Source organism: Scomber scombrus, chromosome 17, assembly GCF_963691925.1.
Source record: "Scomber scombrus chromosome 17, fScoSco1.1, whole genome shotgun sequence".
Classification (NCBI taxonomy): domain Eukaryota; kingdom Metazoa; phylum Chordata; class Actinopteri; order Scombriformes; family Scombridae; genus Scomber; species Scomber scombrus.
In genome coordinates, this window is record NC_084986.1 from 13,007,126 (window position 1) to 13,026,313 (window position 19,188).

The following is a 19,188-nucleotide window of genomic DNA, read 5'->3' on the forward strand; positions in this document are numbered from 1 at the left end:
TATGAGTATGAGTCTTTACTCTTTGGCAAGACTTAACTCTTCGGACACATTTACCTTCTCTATACAAAAAGGACAAATAAAATGAAAGCATAGAAGGCTCTCTAAATGCACTAGAATGCATATTAACAGGCTTCGAGACGGATGAAATAATCCATGAGGATCTTCAAGTATTAGGTGGTCGTTTGACAAAAGAAGCTCTACTTTTGGCATGTAACTGTAAATATCTCTAGAAGGCAATCCCTCTGTTTTTACGCTCTCTGGTCGTCCGTCTTCAACGTCTGAAGCGGGCCAATGCACTTATTTCAGTGTCACAAACATCTTTGTCACCAGACGCTAAATGCATGTCATTAACTTCTATTCAAACTTTCATTGGAAGGAGGACATGTGCGGCTCTAAACATGTTCCGACTGCTTGCCTATAGAATATACTTTCCGGCGCTTGCAAAGTCAAAACGTTATAGTCAAATGCAAGCTGAAATGGACAAATACATGGTGTCAAACCCCACCGTTACCCGTTATCCTTCACTTCCTGTCGTCCTAGCAGTTTAGAACGACTCTAATGTCTGTCTGTGTTCAGTTCAGGCTTTAGCCTCCAGAAGTTCAAGGAACAGTTTGTGCATAGGCACGCGGCCGTCCTGTTTGATGCTGCAGAAATGCTGGACAGCACGAGCAGCCGTCTGACGGAGGAGAGGAAGGGTCATGATCAGTTTGCCAGCTCGCCGAGGGTCCTCTGGGTGCTGTTTGACCTCATAGTCCTGTAAGGCCCCGTGAAGGACATCCTGGAGTCTCTGAACTGCCTCTGAGTCCTCAATTTGCATGGAGTCTATTAGAGGAGAGAGAATTTAGGGATTAAAAATGAAATCTTTTAAGTGGTCAAAACCTGAAGATAAATAGAAATGAAAAAGGAGTCTAATCGCTGAACTTTGTACCTGAGTTAGCGAGAGCGATCGCTTTGAGGACCACAAACTCCTCCTTCTCCAGCCCCATTGTCTTGTACTTCTTCACCAGCTGCAGGATGGCGTTGTTGAGGTCCAGCAGCCCTGCCAGCTTTGACTGCTCCTCATCCATGATGTAATCCTCGGCGTACACCAGCTTGTCCTCCAACGCCAGTGAGCGGAACACCACTCGCAGGATCAAAATCTCCATCCAGCCGCTCTGCAGGAGACTCATCTGGTCTGCCAGTGAGAGAGAGGGGAAGCCTAGAAACAGAGGAGGATAAAAATGGACCAGTTACAAACACTGCAGCTAGCAATCTTTTTGGGATAAATTGCTGCCTGAGGAAAAATTCCAAGCTGAAAACACACTGCAATCCAGAGTGGCAGCTTGTCCGAGCCTTTTTGTGTTGTCCACTAAGTACCTCTATTTGTGCACATACTGAGCATATTGAATTTCTCACATTTCTCACACAATGGCTCCCTTTCTCCTTTGTGTTTTTGCTGACCAGTCTGCCAAGCCTTCTTTTACTGTTTGTTTGTTGTGTGTGTGTGTGTGTGTGTGTGTGTGTGTGTGTGTGTGTGTGTGTGTGTGTGTGTGTGTGTGCGTGTGCGTGTGTGTGCGTGTGTGATTTTAAATAGAATGCCCTCATAGCCTGAGAGATAATGTTGTTTTTCTCCTTAAAGCTGCTATAATTAAAGTCTTCATCCACTCAAAAATGTGTCTTACTTCTTATTACTTCATCTGGAAGCTGTTTCACATTCATCCACTGAAGGAGGAAAGTTTCTCTGAGCTCAACTGAAATCCGAGTTTAAGGCATGTACCTTACATTATGTCCTTGTTTTAATCTTTGTATATTTTTAACAAGTGACTGTGTTGGTCACTACATCTTCTGCTTCTTCCTGTAAAGCTCTTTGTGACTCCTTTGTGACTCATGTCTGTGGAAACCGCTATATAAATACATTTCCTTCTTCTTCTTACCTACGAGCATGATTTGTGACATCACAACTAGTTTGGAGCCAATCGTGGTCCAGTATATGACCCTATACAAGTGTGATGTGGAAACTTGAAGCATCCAGTGCACAGACACTGAGAATAGACTTTACAGTGAACTGAAGAAGTAAGACACATTTTTGAGTGGATGAAGACTTTAATTATAGCAGCTTTAAGGAGAAAAACAACATTATCTCTCAGACTATGAGGGCATTCTATTTAAAATCACACACGCACACACACGCACACGCACACACACACACACGCACACGCACACGCACACACACACATTTAATTTTTGGGGAGAAAACCATATCAGACACAAAGTGTGATTTAAATCAGAGTATACTGGTGAGGATCTTTAATGTTCAAATTTTAAATTTTCACTTGAAGCGACAAAGAATTATCCCCCAACCCGCAGTTATTGTGATAAATTTATACCTGCTACTTCTCTTACAATTAGTGACTTCACTTTTGATCCATAAAATGGTTCCATTTACAGTCGCTTTACTAGCTTGTTGTGTTATATATCACAACCTTGACTTTGTACTACAATGTTAATTTCTCAAAGAACTTCAGTACAAAGTCAAGAGGTTGTGATATGTAGCACGAAAAACTATTCTCCAGAGACTGAAAACGTTATCGCTGCTTTTAATCTTTGGAGCTGTTTCTAAACATACTACTGTAACTGTTATCTTTGTAGTCAAAGAACATGTCACCAAGCACAATGGTGTGGCTCACTGACATGTTTTTTGTAGTTTTTGGACAACAATGAAGGTCTACGGCACGGTGAAATATGATATATCAGGATTAGGATATACATACAATACTTGTAAGTAGGATCGATTCATTTTTGGTTTGGATCTGCACATAACATTTGTTGACAATAAGAAAACTATAGAAAATCCCCTTTAATGAAACCTTGTGACATGTTTAAACAGTGGATGTGCCTTTAATATCTTTGATAATGCAGGTTTCTTGCAGCAGAATGATTCAGCAGGTCACACTCCAGAGGGCATAACAAAGGACAGGGGGAGTAAATAGGTGGTGAATTTAATTACACTCTGAGGGACACACCCACTTTGATTGAGAATTACACACAACAGGAGCATGATTAAACCCATTCACGTCCCTTGCATAAACCTGCATACACACACTCACACACACGTTTACTGTAATTAAACAGATGATTTTACAGAGCGAGGGGAGGAGGGGGAGGTGTTTGTATTTTTGACACCATCAGTGATTGTTATCAGGATCCACTGCTCTTTACAATCACTGTGGGTACGTCAGTGGCGCCCATTTCCCCACTATCGCTCCCTGATTGATTGGAAACGCTGTCTGTGGAAAATTTCATTGGCCGATAGGGATCGGTATTCTGGCACTGGACCATTGATCAGGGACAGAGACCTGTGTGAGTGTGTGATGAAATCTCAGGCAATATATTGATACATTTTAAGGACAAGTTAAACCTTCAATAAATAGAAAAGCCCACATTATAAAGGGACAAGTGGTGTGTCAAAGCAAAGGACACTGAGGGCATTAAGGAGTGTTGATTTAAAGGGACAGTTGTCTTGGCAGAGCTAGTTATATCATATCAACAATAAGAGTCACACCATAGTCGCTCTGTCTCTTACACTCATTTGATAGCCAACTTGCAGTAGAGTCAAGAAAAGGGCCAAAAGCAAAGAGGGCAGTTGGTCTTTAGCCAGCTCATCTGCCAGTCTGGCCCCTCAGACATCAGACCACATCACTATCAATCTGCCTGATAAGAGCAGACACGGAGAAGGGGGGAGCAGCCAGGACAGTAGCCCCATCACACTCACCTCCCCCTGGGCAAAGAACTCAGATGGCCTGGGCCACTTTGCCCAGGACCCCAGTTCTCCCAGCGATGAGGGCCGTGTGGCCTGCCACTCATCCAGAGCTGATGTGACATGGCCATTACGCTGCTAGGAACAAGCAGCCTTTTTTAAATATCCCTTTTCTATTTCTATGTGTCTTTTTTATGAACCTTTGTTTTCTTGCATCCCAGTGGCCAAGCTGCCTCAGTGTATTTTACCACCCCAAAATTGAATGATGTTATTGTCCCTTCCTTTCAGTTTGTCTTCTGTCATTTTATCTTCTGTCACTCTAATTTTTTCCCATTACTGTCTTTTCTTCCCATCTTTTATCTGCCCTTTTCTGTCTCTGCCTCTGTATTTCTTTTTCAGTCTTTGTATAATAAAACAGACGTTGTGGGTTTGTGGTAGACAGCTCAGTCATCACCTTCACTAGAAATTTAAAATGTTTACAGTGATACATCTTATCACAGACAGTTCATCACAGATTAATGTAATCACACATTTTATTAAATAATTAAGCATTTAGTCTAAATATAATTCTCATTAGGCTATGTGAGCAGAAAATAAATTCTGTGTATAGTCTGACAAGCGCGCAACCAAAATACCCTAAAACATAACTTTCATTAATGATGACAAAAAGAGACAAACAAGATTAAGAGTCTAAAGCGACGCTAGCAGCTCTGTGAGGCTGTACTGAGAGCTACCGGCTAGCATGCTAATTTTAATGGTAATGTTTCCCAAGTGGCTGTGTTTTAGTTTTGCACATCACAGCAGCTCAATAAGTCTGTTCATCCACCTCAACTTGCCTGATGCGAGTGCACCTTTTGTTGCATTTTTATCTTATTATTTGTGACATTTACAAAAGTTTGAGTAGGATTAGCTTGACAGTCGAAATGAAAATGAAAACATGGCTTTCTGGGTCTCACAGCCAAACCCTCCACTGGCAAAGGGCTACAAATACACCCATCAGTTGGGCTCCATCTGTCTCGTGCGTTGACAGCAAAGAGCCGACAACCGGTGAAAGAGACAGACAGCAGCAGCCTCGGGGGGAGGTAATGGTCGTCCTCCTTTTCTAACAGAACAATGGAAATGCTGATGAGGGACACCAAACACCAACGCACACTCAAATGGTTGCTTCATGTCCAATTTGTAGAAAGAAATGTGGGGACAAATATAGTAGAGATACAAGCACACACACACACCTGCTTGTTTGTATTGTAAGCATTTCAGAGACAAGACATCAACAAAAAAAACCAGGTGCTCCCTGGTGATGTTTTGGGTGTGGATAAACATGCCTGATAAAGCAGGCAGGGCTTCAGTTAGGAATAAAGACAGATAAGAAGACGACAGAGAGAAGAAATCGAGAAATGATCTTTGAAATAGCAGTTTGACAAGTTTTAGACTGGTCACTGCTGGAGCCTGTATCTACAGAGCCGCAAACCCTTGACGAATTTATATGAGCTGGTCCCCACAGTGGTCACGCGACGGGGTTGCTGGTTTACGTAAAAAGCATCACTACTGGTGTGCAAACGCGGGGAAGTCACCACAGACACCAGATTTAAAAACTCAAATAGATTTAACAGGCCGTGATTTGCTTAATCAGCATTGTGTGAACTTGAATGGCGAGGGCTTGAATGTAACAGACATCCATTTAAAGGTAAAAGTCCCTCACTGCAGCTTTAAATAGGGGGTAGAAAAAGTTGAAAAATGCATCTTACTCTGTGACTATTGACTATTTTTCTTGTGAATAATTCTATTTCACTAAAGTTCAGCCATATTTGGTCTGTTTGGAAGCTTTCGGGTCTATACTAGAATTTAACATAAACCTATGTGTATTTGAACAGCATGAGTTGGTTATGGCTACTGTAAAAAGTGATCTTAATACATGAAATGTCTAGAAATTTGACAAATAATCATAAGTATAATACAAATATATATTCAATTTACAATGTTGTAAAACATTGGAGTCGGCATTTTCACTGAACAAATGACCTTTTGTACTGAAACAATTGATGATTGTTGATTAACAAATGATCCAATCAAGACAGAATTAACCCACAGCATGTTTGATAATCAATTACCCATTTAAGTAATAAAAAGGTACGCTTTTGTCGGCTTTATCACCGTAAATTAAATACATTTGGATTGTTGACTATTGGTTGGATAAAACTAGATATGAAAAGACTTCAATGTGCATGATGTATGTAGTAAGAATGAAATGGGCATTTTTCACTATTTCCTGATATTTTATACACTGAATGATTAATGATGAAAATATAATTTGATAATGACAATAATCAGCATGCGGCCATATATTAACTGATTTTCTGTCAACTGAGCAGTTGATTAATGGACTAATCATTTCAGCACTAATCTAATGATGTTGGTAGTCATTAATTATTTAATTAATTCAGGTCACATATATTTTATCGTAACAAATCTTCAACAGACTGTAACTTTTGGAGGGTTTGTTCATTTCAAGCCCATCACACCCAAAACACATAAGGAAAATATGAATTGTCTCATTTGCTCCTGAATGAGTGTAAATGTCTCAAAATCCCAGAATCGAACCAGACCTGCGCTTTAAACCTCTATAGCCTTGTCCCTAAACAGCACACATTATTACAACCGTCAACATACCAGCATACCAATGTTTTAATCCCACTAAGCTGTCAGAATGCACTTCCCCTCTCCTTTCCACACTCTCATCCAAAGGGAAAAAAAACACTCTGGACATCCTTTCCGCTGTTGCCGTGTCAGACTGAAGCTCAATGTGTTCCAAGTGTCAGGAGGATTTCCGTAATTCAGACAGGAAGAGAAGACGGCTGCAGCTCAGGAAGTGAATTAAAACTTCCAGGTAGCCACTGGTCATCTGGTTGATATATTAGGAACACACACTGGCCAGTAAAGGGCATGGCACACACATTACACAGACAGAGGCTGACAGATAACGCACACGCACACCAACATGACCTCTCTCCTCTGGGCATCAAACAAGCGTCTTGGCAACTGCAAGTCACAACAATCCCCCCTCTGATCCGATTATAGATATAATATGATGCTTTTGTTTGCGGTGGATGATATGAGCGAACAAGAGACTGACTAGCTGACAGACTGACTCCTACCTGGGATGTGTTTGGCCCAGCCGATGTTGACCACCAGCTCTCTGTCGGCCAGGTCACACAGTGTGGTCAGAGCCTTGATGTCGCTCTCAGGCACGGTGGGATCCGGCATGGCAAAGATGCCCTCTGGTTCGGCCACCAGGAGCAAAGACACCACCTTGTTCTCTACCACACCACCAACACAGTCTGAAAAAGTTGGAGGAATTGTAACATCATTATTGTTATTATTATAAACCTTCATTTAATCTGGTTAAAGTCAGGATCCCTTTTTCAGCTTTCAGCTATAGAAACAGAGGCAAAGTTAGAAGTTTGAAATCATCAAGTGAATTTTTTATTTTTTATTCAGCCCATACATATGGTGCAAAGTACTGGAAGGCAATCTCCTCAAGATCAGTACTTCCAAAAGTGTAATCAAAAGTGTGATTTATTCAAGCTCACGCACTGAAGAAAACACAATCAACAAGTGATGTCCATTAATTTCTGAGTAAGCAGAGATTCTGGCTAATGTATAAAGTCACAGCTGAACAATAGCCGCCAACTCCTAATAAAAAATTTCTGCTGACTTGTTTTCCTACCAATGCATACCAATGCGGTTCACTATGCAGTTAGCCATAATACTGCGACAGACAGCTAATCTGAGCCTGTCAGCAACAAAAACAAACACTTGGTGGACGCACAGTGACTGGCGTCATTGCCCCCAAGGATTACATCGCAGCCTATATTGCGGCAGCAGGCTGACGTGATCTTGCTCAATACTGGACCATTTCCAAAAAAATATTGTCCCCATTAGTCTCTTAGACCCAAAATAAGGTGGAAAAATACCATAATTATCCTTAAAGTGTTCCTTTATGAGGTTGAGAAAATTGTCCTACTTCTAAAGCTAAATAAACCATTCAAAACCCCAGAGGATTACCTGAAAAATGTACTGCATTATGTAACAAAAATGTAAATGGGGTTGTTTTTCTTAGCTCTTGAAAAGTTTTGGAGATACATGGTATCCACAGGACGACAGCATTTTGCTTTGCAAATTAAACAAGACGTCCATTAGAGCATTTCAAAGCGTCCCACTTCTCACTTCACAAATTACAGCTGGCGTTGATTAATGCCAACTCATTAGCAAATACTGGCTATAAAAATGACTAAATGTCACGACTAACAACAACACAGAAAACATGATTTGATTGTTTTGAACTCTCAGACCTCAACAAATAAAATCAGAGCTACAATTCAGGTAATCCATTAATATATAGTGATTACTGAACATGTACTGTTGGGTTCATAATGCACCATTGTTAATATAAACTTTTGTACACTTACATGTTTTCTTCTGGGGTAAGGTGTTCTGTGGGTGCAGATATGGGCTGTTCTCAGCATCTATTCTCCTTTTGTACTTCTGTCTGCCGCCCCGAACCCGGTCCAGACGCACACCTACAGAAACACAAACACATACCATTGATGATGCATTTGGTGTTGCAGTTACAATCTGAACACACACACATACACGGAAATGAACAGAAATGAACACTAACCTACATTCATATTGGATATGACAATATAAATATTGCTTATAATGAAATTTCAGTCATTTGAATTTAATGAAAAAAACAAATTCTGGATTAAACGTAAAATATGTCTAGATTGTTAGATTTCAGACAGTAAACTCATATGGTGCTACTTTAAATACTACTTAAATAATCTTAGATTTGGAGATCCTAATAAATTGTTCATTCGTTTGAATCTTGTATAGATTTTGGAAGCAGTGTCATCCAAAAGTAGCAGAATTCTATCAGACATTCGGACTGATTATAGTTTCAAACAGGTAATCTCTTATCATTGAGAGGCTTCATGCCAAGCGTACTTTCGTGGAATCGGTCAACCATCAGGATGTTGCCCAATTATCCGCCCTCCGATGATCTCAAGGAGACTGAATGGTACAAGTCTAATGTTGGCAAAGCAACACGCATCCTGTAACATGACCCAACTACTTCAGAGCAGCTGGTGACAACTGGCCATCTTAACAAGCATTGTGGCACAGTTGTCACCATGGTGACAGGGATTTTAAGAGCATGTGTGTGTGTGTGTGTGTGTGTGTGTGTGTGTGTGTGTGTGTGTGTGTGTGTGTGTGTGTGTGTGTGTGTGTGTGTGTGTGTGTGTGTGTGTGTGTGTGTGTGTGTGTGTGTGTGTGTGAGGTGGCAGTTAGAAGAAGAAAAGCTGGTTGGTTTCAAGCTTATGGAGGAGAGACATGTACTGAGTCACAGTCGTCCAGCCAGTGTGAATGTGACTCAGGAAGCCTTCAGTAGTGGTGTTGGATTACCTGATCTATAGTGTAAATGGCCATAGTGGCCCCAAATAGATCTATAATGGCACTTGGATCTGAAAAAGACACTCTGAGGGTATTATTTGTCAACTTGACACCTCACAGTGATACTCCATCCCTTAGCACCACAGCAACCTGACATACAACAAGTGTTCAACCAACCTTTGACCACATTTTCTGACAGTTTTGTGTTGTGAGGTGAATTAAATTAAAGGTGAATTAAGCTGGCACTTGAAAGGATGGAAGAGATTGGTTTGGTAAGCTCAATGCCCCCTAACCCTCTGGTGATGCCGGTCAAATAGTAAGTGTGGATTAGCCTGGCCACCTGGCAGGTGCCACGCCACGGGATGGGAGTGCTTCTCTGTGTGTTGTCATCAGATTTAACACAAACGGTTGGCAAACACTGGATTACATCAAACGACTGCAGCGGTTCGATATGTAGAGAAAGCGTGTGCGGGTGTATTTGTGTGTGTTTGGATCTGACAGTTAAACACACATATCAGAGCTAAGTGTAACTCTTCACGGTGGAATGTGCTGACAACCAAAAGGCCAAGAATAGCTTTGGTGGATAACAAAACAGACACACACACCTCCTCCCCGTTCTCCTGTACAGCCCATCAGAGTTCAATAGGCATTGATCTATTTTTTGCCTCTTTCATCACTCAGCCGTCTTCACATGAGGGGATTTACAAGTTCCCAAAATGGCAGGATCAGAAACATGGACATCAGACCGCCAATCCAGAATGATCCAGGTTACCGTGTTCGGTGGCATCCCTCCCACCTCTTCGTTTCTGCTGCCACCACCAGCATGTGTTCACTATAAACAATCCCACGCTCTTCTCAGATGTTGTGACAAATGTACACATAGCTGCCTGCACCACTACTGCATCGGTTACATTCCCTACCCCTCGGTTTCTGGAAAATCGGCAGCAAAAAGCACACACAGTCCCTGTGTTCTTTTTTGGTGCTTTTCTGAGAATACTGATTAAAATGGCATGATTAGTGGTATGATTAACACATCTGAGGCCAAGTAGCTTCAGCCAGCAGGAAGCCAGTGAGACAATGAAGAAGAGAAAGGTATTTCTGCACCAGTGCCCATATTTCTTGGAAAGATAAACTGTTAAACCATAAAAATACAGTATCACACAACTGCATGCGTCGGATAAATTGCAATTTTAAAATACTGAACCCATTTTGTTAAAATACATGTTTTTACTGCCTTTAGAAGCGACAGCAACTGTCGAACTGAGCACTAAACATGGCTTAATCAAATCCTGCCTGGGGTCTATATGTCTTTTAGCTGTGTATTTAATACGGCACTGACTCTCCCCATTAAACCTCACAGCTCCTCTGTCTCAGGCTTTACTGCGGCCTCTCCAGGGAAGAGGGGCATTACGAGACACGATGAAGCGCGTTACGAGGGCGCTTACGACGGGAATTACGAGGGGCAGTTCGCATTTCACGGAGGTCCAGAAATCCCACAAGGCATCTGGAGGAATTTACGAGGGGGGAGGGAAAGCAAAGGGGGTGGCAAGAGAGGGGGATTGAGGGGCGGACCGGGATGCTGTTGATGCCCCAACCCTATTAAAAGCAGCTAATTTAGAAAAAGGGCAGACGCACACACACTCTCTCACAAAAGCACATGGAGGTGTGTGCATAAATGTCAGTGCAGACTGATGTGTTTAAACAAACTCATATATACAAACTGATACACGTGTAAAGATGCTATAATTCTTTGTATCTGTAACTCACACACACATTTGTGAAAATGTACAACAGCAATAAACAGATGCTGCTGTGTGTGTAGCCTATAGAAATGAATAGGTGGCATTAAAGGACAATTCTGGTTAATTACAACTGGGATCTTATGTTTGTAGTTTTGGCTATAATTTCTACTGGTTATAATAACATTGTACTCATGAAAGTGAGTGCTGATCTGGGAAAATAGATCATTACTACACATTACTACAACAAGGTCTGACGGGGCAAGAAAGGAAGGAATCAAGAATTTAGTCACATCTGTTTTGTTGTGTTAGATGTGATCGTTGTAAATGAATGTGTTTTTATGTGACTTTGTGATACATATGTTACACTGCTATTTTGGGCAGGTCTCTCCTGTAAAAGAGATTGTGTATATCAAGAGATTTTAAGTTAAATTAAATATATGTCAATACATATTTACTAAATATAAATATTGTATATATAACCAATATACAGTTTGGGTAATCATTTTACTGTTCTTTTTCATTTTCTCTGCCAAATAAGTTTGGCTAACGGGGGCCTTGTTTAGAGGCCTGGTCACACCAGGGTTTAAAACAAACATTTGGTGGCAAAATCTATTCATTTATTAACAGAACTGCCACAATCATGGGGGAAAGGTTGGAGAAAAGGTAACATCTGCATGCATTTTTCACACTGAGTTCAAATTTGGTAAACTTGGACCCACAAATTTGTGCAAAAAGGAGGAAGCTAATTAATCCTGTTAACTGTGTCATACCATCAACTTTACTTTAACCATCCTCTGTCTGACTATTAACTGCTCTACCCAAAAGAGAAACGACAGTTATGAAATATGTCTTGTACAAATACATCTTTTGAATTAACGGTGCAAACAAATTTTCCAACGGCTAACTGATAGTTAGCTAGCTTTCATTTTCCCTCTTCACACTTCAACAGCAGTTAAATGCTTCATCTTTACATTAACTATCTCTCAATCTCTAAATTTTACCCAACACCCATATACATCCACCGAGGCTTTATCTGCCCTCCACTTTTATTATCATCAGTTGGCCCTACACAGCATGCAACAAGTGGTTGGTACAGTAGGAGGTCACTAATGTTTTCCTTTTTGAGTCACTTCTAAATCTGGACAACAATATGTCACCGGACAGGCACACAGTCAGACCTGACTGCTGTCACCGACTCTCTGTGGAACGTGAACATGTACTCAGTGTGCAATTTTGAGCTTGTATACTGAAGTATTACATACAGAAAATTAACTAAATACAATTTGAAATTCATCACTAAAATAATATGGTATATGTTTTTATTTGGTGGGTATTGTGGTTGGAATACACTAAAAGTTTTATAAATAGGGTTCAGAAATTAGAAAAAAACATTATTGTTTAATCACAAAGCAATGGTTTGGGTTGGTTAGTTTGCTTGCCCCATTCTCAGTAAAATTCCCTCAAACATTTAAAAAAGTCTTAATTTTTGCTAAGTAGGAACCCCTAGCAACGACTCCCTCCATTATTTCACTAGTTGCTGCAGTGTTGCAAACACACTTGAAAACACACACTGGCAGATTTCCAGAAGCTATTTTGGAGGAACGGTGGTGAAACAAATACTGACACAACTGAATAGTTAGTAGTCCTCCTCCTCCCTCTCAAAGACGCTATGCATTGTTCAGGTCTGTGTTTACTACACATGCACACACATCACAGCTGGCACACAGGGCTTGAAGTTTAACTGTCAAAGGTTTTAAGTTTCACAACTACAGTACATGCCATCACCAGTTTACCGGGTGAAACATTAAGAGAGTGTCAGCTGGTAATCGTAGGGTGTCAGTAATAAAGTGAAGAAATAATCCTAGTATTGTTTCCACCCCACTTGGACCGTTGTAAGCCTTGATCTTCTGGGTGCTTTTTCTCCGTCTCAGTTGTATAAAAAACGAGGTTTGAACTCCTGCCAAGGTAACCAACCGATCAATCCCATAAAAAGCAACTCAGTGTGTTTGAAACAACGTTTTGACCCAGGTCTGAAAGTGAATTCTGCTCACCCTCTCTTAACATCCCCACAGCCAGACATTTCACAAATCGACAGGCCTGGCAGGACTTCCTCCTTCTCTTGGTGATTTCACATTCATTGGACGCTGGGCAGCTGTACTCAATATTACCTAGAGGAGAACAAGAGAGAAGATAACATGTTTTAACTGCTATGGAGACAATGATACAATAATTTAACATTACAGTCTATGACAACATTTTCATTTGCATATTGTGGTTCACAGCTCTTTCATTAAAAGGTACATTTTAAAAAAATATGCCTACTAAAGTGATTTAGTGTTGCCCTTTTATAAAGTTGGAGGGCTAGTGAGAAACAGATTAATAAAAAGAATAGTCAAATCAAAGCAACAGAGATATGCTAACTTTTAATTCCTAGTATGAGTGAAGCTCCAAAAACACTGGATCCTAAAGTTCCCATAATGCAACAGGCTAAAATATTTTGCCAGAGTCTCCCTATTTGGTAAACACTATGTCTTATAAACCTCACACCTCTAAGTTGTAACTCTGGATTTCTGTTATAAATGTGTGGTCTCAAACGGAAATTGAGATAACCCTGATGCCATCACCTTGACATCCTCAGGGTTATTTTCTAAGACTATGTAACAAATAAACCTTACATCATCAGTAAAATTATTCGAGCATCAGTTTGAATTCTTGAGAACATACAAATGCGTATTTATTCACTTTGGCTCACAGTCAGTGCCATCAGATCCAAAACACATGATCCTAACACCTAAGTGAGTAATAGCCAAGGCATCCAAATGTGCCCATTAAGGCTTATGGCGTTCAGCCATTGGCAGGCGCTATCAGCTGCCACCCTCGATCAGAAACAGGAAGTATCTGATGAGCTAGATATCAGATCTCCCAGTTTGAACTGACAGCCACTTATGCAGTTTGACTTTTGAACTCACCTACAGTAGCCAACTTCAAGAGTCCTAAACTCAACAAAGCCTGCCCTGTCCTTGACCTTGGGTGCAAATCAAAAGAGCACAATCCCTTTAAAACATACACCCTGCACCTCTGGCTCCCGCTGCTAACGTGCTAACGGCTTTCAGGGCTGGAGAGAATGAATACATTCAGTACTATATGTTATCGCAGGCTTTTAAGCCTGAAGTCACACATGTTGACTATATACACGATGCGCTGTAATTTAACCGCATATCAGCTGTTTGCAAACAGGTCTTTATTTAAAGGCTTTCTGTGGTTTAAGAGGCAGGAGGCGGAAGCTGTGAGCTAACTGATCAGGGCTTGTTTATACCAAAACAAATGCTTAGGGTACAACTGCATCTCACCATGTTGCTTGTAAAACAAGTTTATATGATGCAGGAGGGCATTATCAGCCATGCACAATAAACTCTGTTACTAAGTATAAAAAAGAGTATGTTCATGTGCATGAATGTGTGTTTGTTTGCCTCTTTCTTACCCTGGATGGTCCTCTTGAAGAAGGCCTTGCAGGCCTCACAGGAAGCGACACCGTAGTGGTACCCTGAGGCCACGTCACCGCACACCAGACACAGCCGCTTGGCCACTGAGCCCAGCATGAATTCACACTTCACTTGTCCTTCTTCCTCTCCAAACCTCCTGGATAGGAATAGAAAGAAAGAAAGTACAAAATTAAGGAGAGAAATAAAGAAGAATATACTCCCTTTTACGATCATAAATTAAGGGCAACATATAATCATAGTGATGCATACACCAACCTGTTAGTTCCTCCATTGTTGGCCAACACTGCTGGGTGTCCATAGAGGCCTGGTGAGTCCAGCCCGTTACTGAGACCATGGGCCTTTGTCAGGTGCCCGTAGCTGGAGTTTGTGTCTGAGGAAGAGCTTCCAGGACTGGGCTGTGCTGGACTGACGTCACCCTGAGAGCTGGGGCTGGGGCTGGAGGGTTCACGCTTTATGGAGGAGGGACAAGTGGGGTCCAAGCCCCTCACTGACATCCTGCCCAGAAGTCTGGAGAAAAGAGGACAAAGAGGAAAAATGAGGAAAAGATTTAACATATATGATTGTGTGTGCAGCTTTCCATATTCATGATAATGAGATATTTCGGACTTCCAGGTCAGCATTATACTACAATGAGTTACCTTGGTATTGTTATTATTATTAATAAGTGGTAGTTAGCCTTCAGGTGTGTGGGCTGTGACTAGTTTGATTAAGGCAGGCATTATTTACACAGATAGAAACCATTTCTATGTATGTACGGGTTCATGTATCATCTCGAAGAAGAACAGTTGTGTATTTTGATTTGGTCTGCACACTTTTTTTTCTTCCATCAAACTTCAGATGCTACAACTACATCCACCTCTCTGTCTCTTCATCCCTTCATTCATGCATCCATCCATCCATCCCAGTCTATCTAAACCAGCCGTTTGTGATTTCCCACATATGCAAAGCTGTTGTCTATTACACTGCTTTGTTTTCAAAGGAGGAGATTGCTTAAGCAAACCTAGGGAAATGGCCAAACCAGAAATCATCTGTATCATCACCGCCATTGTGTTCAATCCAAATTTGCTTGTCTTTCTTGTCTGTTTTTTTCTGCCACTTTGCCGCTTTTTATTGTCTCATTGTCTATATAAGTACTCAACCTGTTAGTAACAACAGTTAGCAGCTATTTAGTTGTTAGAAAATGTGGCAAAAATTATTTCACTGAGACTTGAACAAACATTTTTAATACATTAAGGAGAGAAAAAATATAAATTCTTTTGTATTCTAAATGGAAAATCAAATCAGACTTGTGTTTATACATTGTGAAACCCCTTTTATAATCATTTATTGTATCTTTCTCTCTAGTATCTGGTGTACTCCACTCCTAGGTCTGCATGTCAAAGTGTTTATCATTACTCTATTATTGGATCAAGATGTGGCCACAACAGTCTCTATGTCCCCACACAGAGGAGAAAAAAGCATCTGAAACCAGCTGAGGTGTACAGTAGGCTCGCGGGTATGTGATCTGCGCTTAAGCACACATCCAGAAAAAACACGCTCGCGTCCTGGCGTCAGACGTTTGTGTGCCGATGTAAAAATAAAAATCATAGACACGCTTCAGATGTGTGCACGTGTTCGGGAACATTTTCAAGCTCCCTGCGAACACACACAATTAGTTCATCCGCATTCCCACACACACATAGACACACTTACAGACACATTTTAAAGCATGTGTGTTCATAAACACCCCAACACATACTTGCATGCAACTGTGTGTCGCCAGGCCAACTTTAAAAAACTCTCTGCTGTCTCTCTCTGTGGCACACTGTAGACGTCTCTCCCATTCTAATCTTGGCCCTCTGTGGTGAATGTCCAAGTCGGTCTGTTTCCTGCCATGTAAATCAGTGTTCTCTCAGCCACAATCATTTGGTAGGCAAAGAGACTGGCTGCTTTTAACCACCCCCTGAGTAAACCATGGCCACGCGCTACTGACCCCTCTACAAACCCACGAAGACAGACACGATAAGAGAAAGACTGACAACAAGTAAACATACAGAGAGCGAGCCAACAAAAGGGAGAGTAGAAGACAACTTTAGCAACATTATTATAGTATCTCTACTGTTCTAAGTAGAGCTAATTATGAAACTTAATTAATTATCTGAGGCCATTTTAAACTCCCCCGCCCCTCCACTCCACTTCTTACCTCTCCAATCCACTTTGAAGACTATAAAAACAGTACAGTGAAGAGTGAACAGTTTCCTTTTAAAATGAGTCACTGGTACCCTTATTGGCTATCCATCACAGCCGTCCATATCGCTGTGTCAAGTCTGTGACAGGTACAGAGTGAGATATACTTTGTGCTCCATTATAATGCATCACAGGGAGGAAGAGGAGAGTGGGGTGTGTGTGGGGGGGTGGCTGTTGGCGTTTTGCTTTCATAATGAAATGGCATTTGAGTGGGGTGATCAGATGTGATGTGATATTCACTTTGACAGATTACTAATCTACAACTCCACATAAAAGCCTATCAAAAGACGGTCGGTGCAGCACGTCCAGCCAATGCTGCAGGGATAAATCAGGGAGAATGTGTGTGTGTGTGTGTGTGTGTGTGTGTGTGTGTGTGTGTGTGTGTGTGTGTGTGTGTGTGTGTGTGTGTGTGTGTGTGTGTGTGTGTTGTGTGTGTGTGTGTAAGTGTTAATGGGTATTCAAAGTTATCATACCTTACCCAGCCCTTTGTGTCCCAGTATCCAAAACAACCCTAATTGCACCTTGGCAACAAAGGCTAAAATGCAGCGTGAAACGACAAGAGAAGCAGAAAGAGAGAAGAAGAGAGGCAAGAGGAAATTACGAGAGAGGCAGCCAGATAGAGGGAGTGTGAAAAAAAGCCGGGAAGGGAGAGACAGAAAGGGGCAGTTCTGTGGCTCATTAACCTGCGGGTGTTGAAAGACAAGAGAGAAGGCAACACTCACTTTCAAATGAGCAGAGTCATAATGCAGACAATGACCCCACCGGATGAAGGAGGAAGGGAGGGAGGGAGGGAGAGAAAAAGAGGAGAAAAGAAGAAGAAGAAAAAATAAGTAAGGAACACTGACAGAGAGGTATAAGAAGCCAAAAAATAGCCCTTGAGAAAGTAAAAAAATAATAATAAGATTCTCTCAATAAATGCAATATCCAATGCTAACTTTTCAGCAGCTATTTAGGTCAGTGGGGTCTCAGTAGAGTTTGTTTGTTTTTTTTTAACTTATGAGCCAGCAGGAGATGAGCAGGGATCAGTGGCACCCCCAGCCAGCCGTAAGAGCCTTAGTCGGGCTTTGGATGAAGCTGTTAGCTGGGAGATGAGGAGCCTATGCCTGGGGCATGGACCCGCAGGCTCTGGAAACATGGATTGCGTGCCACGCAAGGGATCATCTGCGGCCGTCACCGTCTTTTCTGCCATTCTTTATCTGGTTGTCTGTGTCACCAGCAATCACCTAACTTGCACATCATCCGCATGTCTGCTTCTGTCTGTTTTCCTTTCTGTCCTTCTCGCAGTCACCTTTCTCTTTCTCTGCTACTATAAAAGAAAGTTCATTTCGATCCTAAAATGCTCAATGAGATGTTCTCAGTAAGGCAAGCGATTATACCACAGCTGATAGAAGCACTGCAGTGATGATTGTGAAGGGTTTTTTATGATTACAGAGAAGAAAGGCAATCAAAAAACTAAATTGGGCTGCTTCTTACATCTTTTCACAGGCTTTTATTTGCTTCGCTCACAAGGGAAGATGTTTACAGCCTCCAGGACTGGTTTCCTCCAAACTGACCTTACCCTTACCTCATCATTATCAACAAACAAACAGGTTGAACAATGGCAACCTGTAAGCAATGCAAACACACCTCCACACCTGTGGAAATATTTAACCAAACTGCCCCAAAAGGAAACATTTTAACACCTCTTAAAATCTCTTTTTATTACATAGCAGTAACTTTAAGTGCAAGCAGGCCTAGTAAATAATAGCAAAACAAATGTGTTTATGTGCACAGACATATGTGCAATCCATTTAAAATAAGATTTAAATCTCAATAAATGTGCAAAGGTCAATTCTGTATCCTCAAAGGTAAACTGGATTGTATACTGCAAATACTGTAAATGTTTAGTCTTATCCTTTCCTTTCTCCATCCTATCTAATGATTCAGAGTCTCACACTCACACAGCTCATTTATGTGATAAATATTTGTGGAAGTGTATACAGATGTGTTAGGCATGATTACAGTCTGTAAGAGGGAATGTTCCAGGTTCTCTAAAGTGTTGAGATCAAGTGGGAAACCAACACACAAATACAGAAATCTCTGATAAATATGTTGGCAAAGTCAGAAACATTTATGACATAAACACACAGAGAGACAATGTCCTACAAATTGAAAATCACATGAAGACACTGTCAATCATTATGACTTATCACATACAATATCAGCTCCATTCACACCTGTGTGACACTTGGTGCTCTATACACTCATTTTGCAGTGAGAAAGTACTTACTCTGTGTCAGAGTGGTAGGTGAAACACTCTGGGAGGTAAAGGTCGACTAAATCCATGTGCACTCTGCCACCATACTCCGAAGAGGAGAAAAAAAATGATTGTGTCCGGGGATGTCTGTTTCTGTCTGTCTCACCTTGTCTTTTCCTCTTTCTTATTTTCCTTTCTCCTTCGCCTCTATAGATCTCAATGCACTCTTTCTCTTTATTCTGCCTCCAAACTTGATCTCCATCTACTGGCCTCTCTGTTGTCTCACAGTCT

General features: G+C 41.2%; 1 protein-coding gene across 1 annotated transcript; it reads right to left on the reverse strand.

The window, feature by feature from the left end:
* Window positions 1–577: 577 nt before the first annotated feature.
* LOC133997415 (estrogen-related receptor gamma-like) lies at window positions 578–18,986 on the reverse strand. Its single transcript, XM_062436987.1, has 8 exons — window positions 18,931–18,986; window positions 14,691–14,942; window positions 14,414–14,571; window positions 12,984–13,100; window positions 8,206–8,316; window positions 6,892–7,074; window positions 929–1,198; window positions 578–822 (listed from the first exon to the last, which is right to left on the reverse strand). Exons 1-8 carry the CDS (start codon window positions 18,984–18,986, stop codon window positions 578–580), a joined length of 1,392 nt encoding a protein of 463 aa, XP_062292971.1.
* Between the last annotated feature and the right edge of the window lie 202 nt (window positions 18,987–19,188).

What these genes read in the sequence shown, in the direction of transcription:
- LOC133997415 (XM_062436987.1), bottom strand. Translation starts at nt 18,986, where the DNA reads ATGGATTTAGTCGACCTTTACCTCCCAGAGTGTTTCACCTACCACTCT. An exon ending in AACAATGGAGGAACTAACAG is followed by an intron (nt 14,572 to 14,690) that starts GTTGGTGTATGC and finishes ATTCCTATCCAG; the next exon opens with GAGGTTTGGAGAGGAAGAAG. An exon ending in GATCGCTCTCGCTAACTCAG is followed by an intron (nt 823 to 928) that starts GTACAAAGTTCA and finishes CTCCTCTAATAG; the next exon opens with ACTCCATGCAAATTGAGGAC.